The sequence below is a fragment of the Drosophila serrata genome, unplaced genomic scaffold (genome assembly GCF_035046125.1).
Source record: "Drosophila serrata isolate PLE 108 unplaced genomic scaffold, ASM3504612v1 contig_32, whole genome shotgun sequence".
In the NCBI taxonomy this organism is placed as follows: Eukaryota; Metazoa; Arthropoda; class Insecta; order Diptera; family Drosophilidae; genus Drosophila; species Drosophila serrata.
Genome location: NW_028256930.1, coordinates 289,523 through 299,875, shown reverse-complemented (window position 1 = coordinate 299,875; position 10,353 = coordinate 289,523). Strand labels below are relative to the sequence as shown.

The 10,353-nt window shown below is 44.2% G+C and overlaps 3 protein-coding genes across 9 annotated transcripts in view; 2 read left to right on the top strand and 1 right to left on the bottom strand.

Moving 5' to 3' along the window:
- Positions 1-313: 313 nt before the first annotated feature.
- LOC110191309 (actin maturation protease) lies at positions 314-2,242 on the top strand. The gene is made up of 4 exons (XM_020962122.2): positions 314-624; positions 682-929; positions 1,759-1,855; positions 1,910-2,242. The coding sequence occupies exons 1-4, from the start codon at positions 394-396 to the stop codon at positions 2,129-2,131; spliced, it is 798 nt and encodes a 265-aa protein (XP_020817781.2). The 5' UTR covers positions 314-393; the 3' UTR covers positions 2,132-2,242.
- On the top strand, positions 928-2,242 carry LSm3 (U6 snRNA-associated Sm-like protein LSm3). The gene is made up of 4 exons (XM_020962123.2): positions 928-1,187; positions 1,241-1,354; positions 1,415-1,855; positions 1,910-2,242. The coding sequence occupies exons 1-3, from the start codon at positions 1,167-1,169 to the stop codon at positions 1,589-1,591; spliced, it is 312 nt and encodes a 103-aa protein (XP_020817782.1). The 5' UTR covers positions 928-1,166; the 3' UTR covers positions 1,592-1,855; positions 1,910-2,242.
- Positions 2,178-10,353, bottom strand: part of KrT95D (phosphofurin acidic cluster sorting protein KrT95D) — a 41,809-nt gene continuing 33,633 nt past the window's right edge. For 4 of the 7 annotated variants that reach the window (XM_020962118.2, XM_086833924.1, XM_086833956.1 and 1 more), the window contains 6 exons: positions 8,400-8,757; positions 4,868-5,483; positions 4,319-4,802; positions 3,690-4,254; positions 3,502-3,618; positions 2,178-3,439 (listed from right to left, as the gene is read on the bottom strand). In XM_020962118.2, the coding sequence (XP_020817777.2) occupies positions 3,309-3,439; positions 3,502-3,618; positions 3,690-4,254; positions 4,319-4,802; positions 4,868-5,483; positions 8,400-8,757 (2,271 nt within the window). In that variant the 3' untranslated portion in view covers positions 2,178-3,308. Of the gene's footprint in view, positions 3,440-3,501; positions 3,619-3,689; positions 4,255-4,318; positions 4,803-4,867; positions 5,484-7,111; positions 7,238-8,399; positions 8,758-10,353 lie in introns of all 7 variants that reach the window. The other 3 variants (XM_020962117.2, XM_086833940.1, XM_086833933.1) reach the window with 1 other exon arrangement.

Genomic DNA, 10,353 nt, shown 5'->3' with positions numbered 1-10,353 from the left:
CGATTAGTTAATTACGTTACTCGTAAATAATATCCTATAATTATAAATAGTACTCCATGTAAAATTGCTCCTTGTTTTTCGGTAAAACATGTATGTAAATTGCGTATATCTGGTATGTACTTTATTCCACTGATTAATTTTATGATTTTTTTCCATGCTTTTGGTTTAATTTACACAACAATGAAGAGTTTACAATAAATCATATACAATTAAGCTAAAGTATGGAGTTCGTATTTATTTGTCGGTTTAGTAAATCTAACCACTGTGCGGCAGAGATGACAATAAGTGATGTATCGATTATCGATAACAGCTCGCTGTTATTATATTTATTTGGCCCAAACAGCTGTTTCTGTCAATTAGCCAAGTTAATTTATTTATTTTCTGCTCAGGATAATGTCACATATTTCACCTGTTGCTCCACCACCACCACCAGCGCCTCCCCTGAAAGTCACTTCCGTGGCACCAGTTGTGACCAGAGAACGAACTGTTGTCAACATAACCAGCGACGAATGCAGCTGGGCCTGGGAATATCCGGAGCTGCAGAAAGGATGCTATCTTAGTCGCGTGTGCCAATATGCTCCACCGAAACACTGCCAGTACTACTCCGTGCCTAGCATACTGCAGGTGAGCTCTGGAATGCAAGGAGCTTCAGGTTTCAGGCTAAGGATTCCATTTATTTAGGTTGGCCCCACCTGCGGATTGACAGCCCTGAGCATTTTACTCGGAGGACAACCCACAGCAGCGCGTCTTCTGGAGGATGCCATTAACCAGGAGTTCACAATAAATGGAGAACTTTTCAGTGCTCAGTATTTATTTGAGCTAACGCGGAAATACCTGCCAGGACCTGGAGCTTGCCAGCTGCACCAGGGCAATCTCAGCTGCAAGAAAGTCAAGGAGCTGCTGAAAGCTGGTGGCTGCCTCCTAGTGCCGTATCCTTTTCAAAAATAATTTCATAATTATAGTTTAAACCGAGTCTCAGATATCAGGTTTCCCGCATTTCAACCCCCGTTTGCGCCTAACAGTTACGGTAGCCCGGTTAACAGCACGCTGTTAGCAGCAAGTGCTGTTAAAGTCGCGCATGTTTAGTGTTAAAAAAAAAAAAATAAGCCGACTGATTTTGCGAAATTTTCGCTTATTTGTAAACAAGGTGTAATTTTCTTAATGAAATGGCCACCGAAGAGGAACAGGTAGGTGCAAGTTATAAATTACAAAGAAACCCCGCTCATTCCTGAACTTGCAGCTCAGTCAGGTTATTCTGCCGGTGAAGGAGCCCCTGGATCTCATCCGACTGAGCTTGGATGAAAAGGTGTACGTGAAGATGCGGAACGAACGGGAGCTGCGAGGACGCCTGCATGTAAGTTCAATAGGTGTACATCTGGCCTTTGGCATAGTTTCGAAGTAATCCTTTTGGCAGGCCTTCGATCAGCATCTGAACATGGTTTTAGGCGACGCCGAGGAGACGGTGACTACCGTAGAGATCGACGAGGAGACCTATGAGGAGGTGTACAAAACGGCGAAACGCACCATTCCCATGCTGTTTGTGCGAGGCGACGGTGTTATCCTGGTGTCGCCACCCATGCGAGTGGGCTAGTGCGAGTCTGATTCAGTTTCACGTGTATTCACACCTGCATTTATACGAATTGTATCTGTATAGGTTAATAAATGTCATAAAAAAAAGGTTTTCATTGCTTGTTAACTGAAACATATCTTTATACATGCTGGTTATCCTTAAATCAAATGTTAACTTCCTACTAAAAGTTACGATGCTGATGTGAATCATGCGCCCTGCCTAAAGTCCGGACACCGAGCTCATTGGGCCCTCATTGTGGGCTACCTGGTGGACATACAGGATAATGTAAGTAACTCTCTGTAGCAGTTGTGACTCTATTGACTGATGATTCTCCCGCAGTACTATGTCTTGGCCCGACATGGCAAGACCAATAATTTGGCCGTTTGGTCCTTGGAAGCACTGAGCGAGAGCAATGCCAATTTAAAGGAATTTGCACAGCCAAAGGGATATCCGGACAATGATTTTCTGCAGCCACCAGGTGGCATAGGCGGCTCCTTGGGCCTGAACGAGCGCTCCATTCTAGTCAACGGTCTGCCCCAGCAGGTGCTTCATGTGCGCTGATCCTGAAACCAGATCACACACTTGTGTTCAATAAAGAGACCAAATATTTTCGTATTTAACTTTAATATATATTTAATAGTACAATTATAAATACACACACGCCTTATAATACTTCCACTTCGCTTAACGCAATCTACGCACCATGAACGTTCGCTCCTCCTTCTCATTCTCATCTTTCTCACGCAGTGTTTCGTGTTTAATCGGTTCGCAACTACTACGGGGAAACGAATGCGATTTTCGAGGGGTGGGGGAGGGGGTATATAAAGAATATAATATATAGTACATCGATGATATATCGAACTATCTTCGGCTACGCGGCTGCTGTCTGTATATAGATTTATGTATACATGTATAAATATTCGCTTCTTCAAACGCTTCACACTTTGAAATTTCACAAAATCACAACAATAAGAGTAGTACACATTGTTTGTATATGGTTCAGATAAGATAGGTATACTATATCCTATATATAGTATATGTATTGTATATAATTTCACACACAGATATTTTTCCGACTTTAGGTAGTTACATAGACGACGGGCTTGGTTAAATATGTCAGGATTTTGTCAATTAGCTTTAGCAATGCTGCGCACATAACATTTAGATACGTTTGATAGTTAGTTGGCCATCCAGGGAGCAACGATTTTTGAGATCATGTGGGGCCTACAGCTCCTGGTTGGTTGAGGGATATTTAATATGCTATAACATGCTGACGGGCAATAGCAACGTGTCATTGAAATTCTCGAAACTGAATCTACAAAGATTGACTGCTTTTAGTTCTAGACAGGATACATATTTTGATACGCCTTGTTCGTTAGTTAATAATTACTTTAAGCATATCTTTAAGCTATGTGGATGTGGTATAGTGTCTGCTTGTCTGTTGTCTGTGTTTGGGGTTGTCCTGGTCAAGAGTCGCAATTAATTCACAATTTCAAGTGCGGAAATAAACTTAAATGAAATCGTTACAAGCTAGACTCTGGTTTATTAACTAAAAATTTACAAATACTAATTATATAAATATAAATAATCATTCTTTTTAGTTTTAAATATATATATTTATTGCCGCGCAAGTGACTGGCTTTGGCTCCCCTGCTTTGTGTATCTGTGTCCTTTTGTGAGGAGGAGGAGGGTGAGTCGGGGGCCTTGCCGTCGCGTGAGCTCGGGGGTTTTAAAATGACTAGGATAGTTCAGCACAGGACATGGGTGTGCAGCCGATGAGCGCAATGGGGAAGTTCTTGACATGCGTCTGCCATTGCGACGATACCTGGAAGAACTTGACGCCCGTCCACTCGGTGCCATCGATGTACACTGTCAAGTAGAATGGGATATTAGTGGAATCGAAGCCTTTAGGAACAGCAGAGAACACTCACCTCTTAGTGGCACTGGATGCGATTGCTTGGGTGAACAAATCAGACGTGCCACACCCTCGACGCACTGCTCCTTCTCAAGATCACGCTCCTTATCCTTCTTCTTACCCAAGCGCATAACTACAATGAAATGAAGGCAGGCAGCAATAAGTAAAAGAAAGAACAATTTCCGGAATTCGACAACTACTCACTTTGCTTCTGCTTCTTCTCCTTAGTGGCGAAACTAACAGTCAGTCCATTGAACATATCACCCAATTGCTGTGCATGCTGTGGCAGTCGCCACACCTGCAGGTTCCTAAACGTACTCTTAATGCTATTCTTGCCGCCGGCATCGCTGCCCTTGGACGTGCCGCTCTTCGACTCCTTGGCATGCCCCTCTCCCGGCCTCACCAGCGGCCAGTAGTCCACCTGCAGCTCCACCGCCTCGGCTGCTGCCAGCGCTCCGCTGAAAGTTTGCTGCTGCAGTGAGGAAGGAGTGCTCAGGGACTCGCTGGTATTGCGTTCCCGGTGCGAGGAAGCCGATGACGGCGGTGTCTGCAGCGGCGGCGAGATGCGTCCCATGCTCTGCTGCTGCTGGGGCGGAGATCCAGACACCACGACGCCATGCACATTCGGCGAGCTCTGGCTGCCAATCGGGATAATGGCCGTGCTGGAGGCAGATGCAGAGCCCAATCCGCTGCCGGCGGCATTGGAGCCACCAGCATTCTCCTCAAGATCCAGCGAGGCCTGTGCGTCGAGATAACCAATGCGAACATCCTGCAAGTAGTCAATGGACAATGATCACACCTGGCCTGATTAATAGACTTATGTTTGGACTTACACTGACGAACGGCACAAAGATCTGGCAGGAGTCCTCGTCCTTGTAGTTTACCATGGCCTCGGCGATGGGTATTTGGGTGCAGGGTCCAGCCGCATGCAGATAACGCTGGATGCGCTGTACCAATTCAGCGATGTCTGACTTCGCTACACCTGCCGCATCGGCCAAGTTTGCCGTAAGGGCCGTGGCGTTCACTGTGGTTACCGCACTAACCGCCGCTGCTGTGGCCGCCGCTCGCTCGCACAGCTGCGCCCAGTTATCCGAACCGAACATGGCGGCATAGGCCTGATCCATCTGACTCAGATGTCGCGCCACACTGCCGCAGGTGCCACCGACGGGCACCAAATAAAAGCGCAGATGATTCAACCAGTCCGGTGGCCGCACTCCCATCAGCTCCACGTAATGCCTCAGGGTGGCTCCCTGCAGCCAATCCCCGCCAATGAGAAGCACCTTGACCGTATGCGGCGGCTTGGCATTGGAGTTGCAACTGAGAAACGGCAAGAAGTTATTAGAGGATCCATTCCTTTCCCCTGGAGTGGGTTTAATACTTACTACTTTTGAATTTTAGCCATGAGCGCCTGCAGCACCGCCTTCACCTCGGCCGTGTTCTGGGGCACGAAGGCCGGCTTAAAGGAATTGGCAAAGAGCGTGACCAGCTTGGCCAGCAAAACACTGCCGCCCAGCGCCTCTGGCGGACTGATGATGGTCACCACCTCCGGTATGGCGCTGTCCTCGCCGGCAAACACGCGACTCAGCTGGTCGAGCAGCAGCTTGCGTGGCTCAACGTTGGTAGGTGACAGGCAAGTCTCCAGCATGGATCTTGGCTCTGCACTCAGACTCAATGTGTGCTTCCGTTTGCCGCCACCGGAGGCACTACCGCTCACACTGGAATTGTTGCCACCGCCGCCGCTTCCCATAATCCCTGGCGTATTGCTGGATGTCCGGAACAGCCGTGATCGCTTCTCCGTCTGGGCGGGAGTGACCACACTGCCGCTGCCCAAACTGGCAGCCACCGAGCTCACCGGAGTCAGTTGCTGTTGATGCTGCATCTGCATCTGCTGCAGTCGCATGTAATCCTTGTCCCGCGGTGGACTGTTCTGCGGATCCGAGTTCTGTCCATCCGTATAGCCGGCATTGCCCTCGTTCCCGGAGCTGTCGTTGCCGCGATCTGTGGGGAGCACAAAATGGAGAAATCACCGGGTTAATCAGATGTTCATTCAAGTAAAAGGCAAGTTAAGGCTGGGGTCAATATAATAGCAGGTGAAAATGGAGATGTGGAAGGTAGAGGAAGTTTCTAAAACATTTTTCAAGCTATAAATTCTCCTTAGAAACCTCTTCTTTCTCACATTTCCAGAACCATGGCATTATTATACTGACTCCAATGGGGGGACGGGGTCTGTGAGGGTTGGGTGTGAGTCTAGGGGGACAGAGACATGCGGACGAGACCAAACAAGACAAGATAAACAGAATCGTGAGACTGAATGACGGCCACAAATAATCGGTTCCAAAAATAGAACGCCCCGGCCAAGAGGGGGTTTCCCCACTCCCAAGGAGCCGAGTGTAAATAATAATAATAAAAACGAGGGCCGAAAAATATATATAATTAAAGCTTTCCTTTATTTTATGACCATGAGAGGGTGGGGAGGAAAGGTGCGGCAAGTGGCCATATTTTCCTGAGGCCGAAATTTCCGGCTTGACGTGCTTGAATTTTCAAAGCCATGCACCGATTAATCAAAACGAAAAAAGAAAACTACAAAAAAACACCACGACACGAAAAGTAAAGTGAAAGTGACGGAAGAAAGGGGGGAAAACTGGGAGGGAAGCAAACACAAAATCCTAGAGTTTATCAATTGGAAGGGCCCTGATTAGGGGGATGGAGTTCTTGCTCGGCGGAGGACTGACGTCTACGCCGGATTAATTGGAAAACAGCTATGAGTGCGTCCGAGGTTCAATTGTCATGCCGCAAAACTCACACAACACACAAGTCTCACACATGTTAAGGACGATAAGGTTTATTTTTAAGGCAGCCCAGACATGCAATGCAAACGATCAATGGACTGACGCACAAATCAAAGATTCCCCTCCCATCAGGAGCATGCAAAGAGTGCCGGGTAGCAGCCAAGAAGCTTTGAGTTTTGAGCGGTCATGGATGGGGTGGAGTGGGGATGGGGTGCAACTAGGCTACATACACGTACAAAGCATACATTTACATTTTCTAGGGTGTGTGTGTTTTCGTGACATTGTGTGTGTCTCTGTGTAACTGTATGCATGTGGTGTCGACAGTGCGTGTGAGTGAGGCAAGGCAAGAGATCAAAGGATCAAAAGGGGGGCAGGCACCACCTTGAAATCGAAACGAAGCGAAATCCCTTTAAATGAGGCAAAAAAGTATGCTACAAAAATGTTGTTACTAACACATGCACATGGAACTTTGATTATTAAAATTCCTTAACTATAAAGCCTTCGATTTCGTAAAGTTTTCAAGGTGGCGAAAGACCCGACAATACAAAAATATTGACAAGTGAAAAGTTTCCTAGCTTTTCTGAATGGTAAAAACTATCTGAATTGGGTGGATTCTCGTTATTTATTTACAAACTGTGGACTCTGCTCTAATATGGTTATTCTCATACACATCGGTGGTGTTGTGGTCTCATTTCGGTGGTTATTTTTGGGGAATAATGCGAGTGGTGTGTGTTTTCTATATAATTTTGATTGGGTGGGGTGGGTGGTATATAAATATATTCTGTTTTTGGGGTTTTCAATTTTTGATTTTTTTTTTTCGCTGTAATGTACACAGACCTGGTGTTGTTGCCGAATTGTTATTGTTTGTTAAATGAATGCATTTTTGGTTTTTGTTATTTTCAAGATTGTAAGATGAATTGGTCAATTGGTCGCTCTTATCCGATGATCGGCGCTCAGAGTTGCCTGCAAGAGAGATTTTGTTTCAAGCCATGCAAAAATGTTTCTTCTGTTTGTTGCTGTAGTTGTTGTAGTTCTTGTTTGTTTTGTTTTATAAGTAATATTACAGTAAAAAAGTTAAAGTAAATGTAATTAAAATCGCTCAATTTTACGCTAAGCACAACTAAGGATATATTCGCTTATCGAAAGCACTTGACTTACGGTCTACGGAACACAGTTGAAAGAGTTGAACAATTGTTGCCGGTGAAGGAGGACAAAGAGGAGGAGGAGTTGAAAGGACAAGGCCGTGAGGCGCCTCCTTTACTATGATGGCAACGGTCAGCCAGGACAATTAACTGTCTCCTCTCCGACTCTGTCCTCCAGTTTTCCCAAGCGAAACAATTTGTCCTGTTTTTCGTTTTTCAACTGTGTGTCTGTGTGTGTGCCGTGGTGTTGTGTATGCGTGTGTGAGAGTGTGTGTGTGGCATTCCTTTCCGCAACTTTTCCTTATTTTTGTGTTTTTTAACCTTGACCCAAACTGTCAACAATGGCAATAAAAGCAGACAACGCTTGAAAAATAGGCAAAAATAAAATCTGCACTGTGAAAAAATAACAACGATTTCTTGCCGAACTATGGTTTTTACTTTTTTAAAAAAAGTTATATAGGATATTTATATTAAATATTACACTTTTATATTTCCTATACTATTACTATACTTTTCAAGGTTTTTATTTGGAAATAAACTATTTAAAAAAGCACAGTGCTGACTCCCTACAAAAAAACCTATATATCCTATATATGTTGCTTAATGCTTTTAAATTTGAATCACAAATTGAATTTATAATAAAGTTGTTTATACAGCAACTGAAACTGATGAAAAAGTTCCTGTTTTTAATCAGATCTTAAATGTTCCCTATAATTTATATGAATTAGGTTTATTAGCTATACTCCCTTAAACTGAATATTTGGTAATATATTGTGTGTATCTGTGGGTTTTAAGTATATAAACAAAAGGCAACGTAACGCAACGCAACGCCCACAAACTCATACGCAACGCAACGCAATTAGAAAGCCAAACATAATTCATAGAGCAAAATTTGTTTAGTTAAAACTCCAGTTAATAATACATTAACGCAATGCAACCCGCTCATCCCTTGTCCACCAGTCTGCTTTCGCATCCCAACTCACCTGCTGTCCCAATTCCGGGACCTCCGCCCGCCAAGTGTCCGAGATCTCCACCGCCACCGTCACCACCGTTGCCGGTGATGCTGTCGTGCAGCATTATCCTAGAATTGGTGAAGAACGGACGCAGCGATGGCTTGGGTGTGGAACCCACCGATATGCTGTCCATGTCCGGGCCAGAGTCATCGCCCTCGCAGCAGGACAATGACTCCAGCTCCTGGAAGAGCGCATCCAAGTCCCGTTCACCGCGTAACGCTGCCGTGCCGCGATGTCCAGACTCGCCCTCCAGCTCCTCGCTCACCTTGAAGCGCTTGAGCAGGGCCACAATCTTTTGCTTGAAGTTCCGCTGCTGCAGTGAGATGGTCTAAGGGGAAAAAGGGAGAAACATTATTAACAACTATTTAAAACTATGATTAAGGCTTATGTTATATTAATACATGCTGCATTTTAATCCATCTTAATTACACCTGGCTTTAGTTTAAAGGTTGCTCATTGGCCATTAAACCAAATCTCAAGGACTGTCATTGCATGATGATGACTGAAGCTATTAAAATTTATGCATCGTTCTTTTTTAATTGCTCTCCTCTCTCTTTTGTTTGTTTTATTTCCATTTCTCTGCTGCGGCTGTCATTAGGCGTGTTTTTATCTACGGCAGACATTCAAAATGATCCTGCGATAAAAAGCCAGAAGCAGCAGCAGCAGCAACAGCAGCACAGAAAAAGCAAAGCTGAAAGCCATGGCAATAAAAGCCGCAGGCTAATTTTACACCTGTGCTGCGGATGTTGCCAGGTGCGTGAAGAGTAGAGCAGAAATGGGACGAGGTAAAAGTCCATAATTGGCCCAAACAGGTGAGCAAAAGTGGAAGTCAAGGCGCTATTTAAATATTTAAGCGTTAGGCTTAAAAAAATTGTCCCTGTTGTTATAAGTGCTCGCATACTTCAAAGGGGGAAAACCCCATAAATAAATCATTTGGTATTGTAATTATAATAATTATAATAAGGCATAAATGGTGATTACAGATATAGTATAAATTCTGTTTTGTTTTTTTCTACAGTTCTTTAGATACAATCCTAAACTCCCATCTATTGCCATGCGGAAACCCGTGAGTTTCCTTTTTTAGATCACAGCCCACTCTCTTTCTCTGTATGAATCCATCCATGGCCCCGATATAGCCCTGAGATATAGTTATAGCATCGAAAGTATGCCACCGGGCGAATCTAAGCAAATTGCGTCGAGTAAACCAGCGACACGCCAAGGCCGCCGCCCCAACAATTGTCAACTATTTGCCACAGAAATTCTTGGCCACCACGGTTTTTTTTTTCTTGTTTGGTGGGGCATGCCCAACCGTACTGTCTATATATCTATATCTACTCTATTTGCATACTATAAGGGATACATTTTTGATACATATTTGTGAGCTGTGCCTCTTTGTTCTCTATCCATCTGTATTTGTATCTGTGTATCTAAGTATCTGTATCTGTAGCTGCATGCGGATCTGGGTTAGCAGCAAGGAACTGACAAATTTCGCAATTGCCAAATGCCGAAGCAAGAATGAGGTGATAGTATAAAGGTTCTAATCATGCAACAGACAAGGCCAGAAGACTAGAGTGGGCTAAATGTGAATAATATGGTAATGACCGATACATTGATTTATTTCTGGGAAATTCCGACAAAGAAAGGTAAATAATATGTTTGTTTATGCCACGATTATGGGTTTGAGGACTCATTTAATCCTATCTCAAGACAGGATCGTGATTATTACCTTATTTAGGCACTATTTTTCACTTTTTTTTTACGATTTATTGTCTTAAAGTATTAAAGCTCCATATATTTATCTTTGACGGAAATAAATAGTAAGTAAAGGGCTACCCTTCATTTTTGCCTGATGATTATTGGCTTTATAGATACGAATTAAAATTACTTTCATTCCTGCGTTCCTAGCTACTTTAATGAATGGTTG

Coding starts and splice junctions, on each gene's coding strand:
- LOC110191309 (XM_020962122.2), top strand. CDS start 394: ATGTCACATATTTCACCTGTTGCTCCACCACCACCACCAGCGCCTCCC. Junction 930..1,758: donor GGTGGCTGCCTCCTAGTGCC/GTATCCTTTTCA, acceptor TCCTACTAAAAG/TTACGATGCTGATGTGAATC. Junction 1,856..1,909: donor TGGTGGACATACAGGATAAT/GTAAGTAACTCT, acceptor ATTCTCCCGCAG/TACTATGTCTTGGCCCGACA.
- LSm3 (XM_020962123.2), top strand. CDS start 1,167: ATGGCCACCGAAGAGGAACAG. Junction 1,188..1,240: donor TGGCCACCGAAGAGGAACAG/GTAGGTGCAAGT, acceptor CTGAACTTGCAG/CTCAGTCAGGTTATTCTGCC. Junction 1,355..1,414: donor AGCTGCGAGGACGCCTGCAT/GTAAGTTCAATA, acceptor TCCTTTTGGCAG/GCCTTCGATCAGCATCTGAA.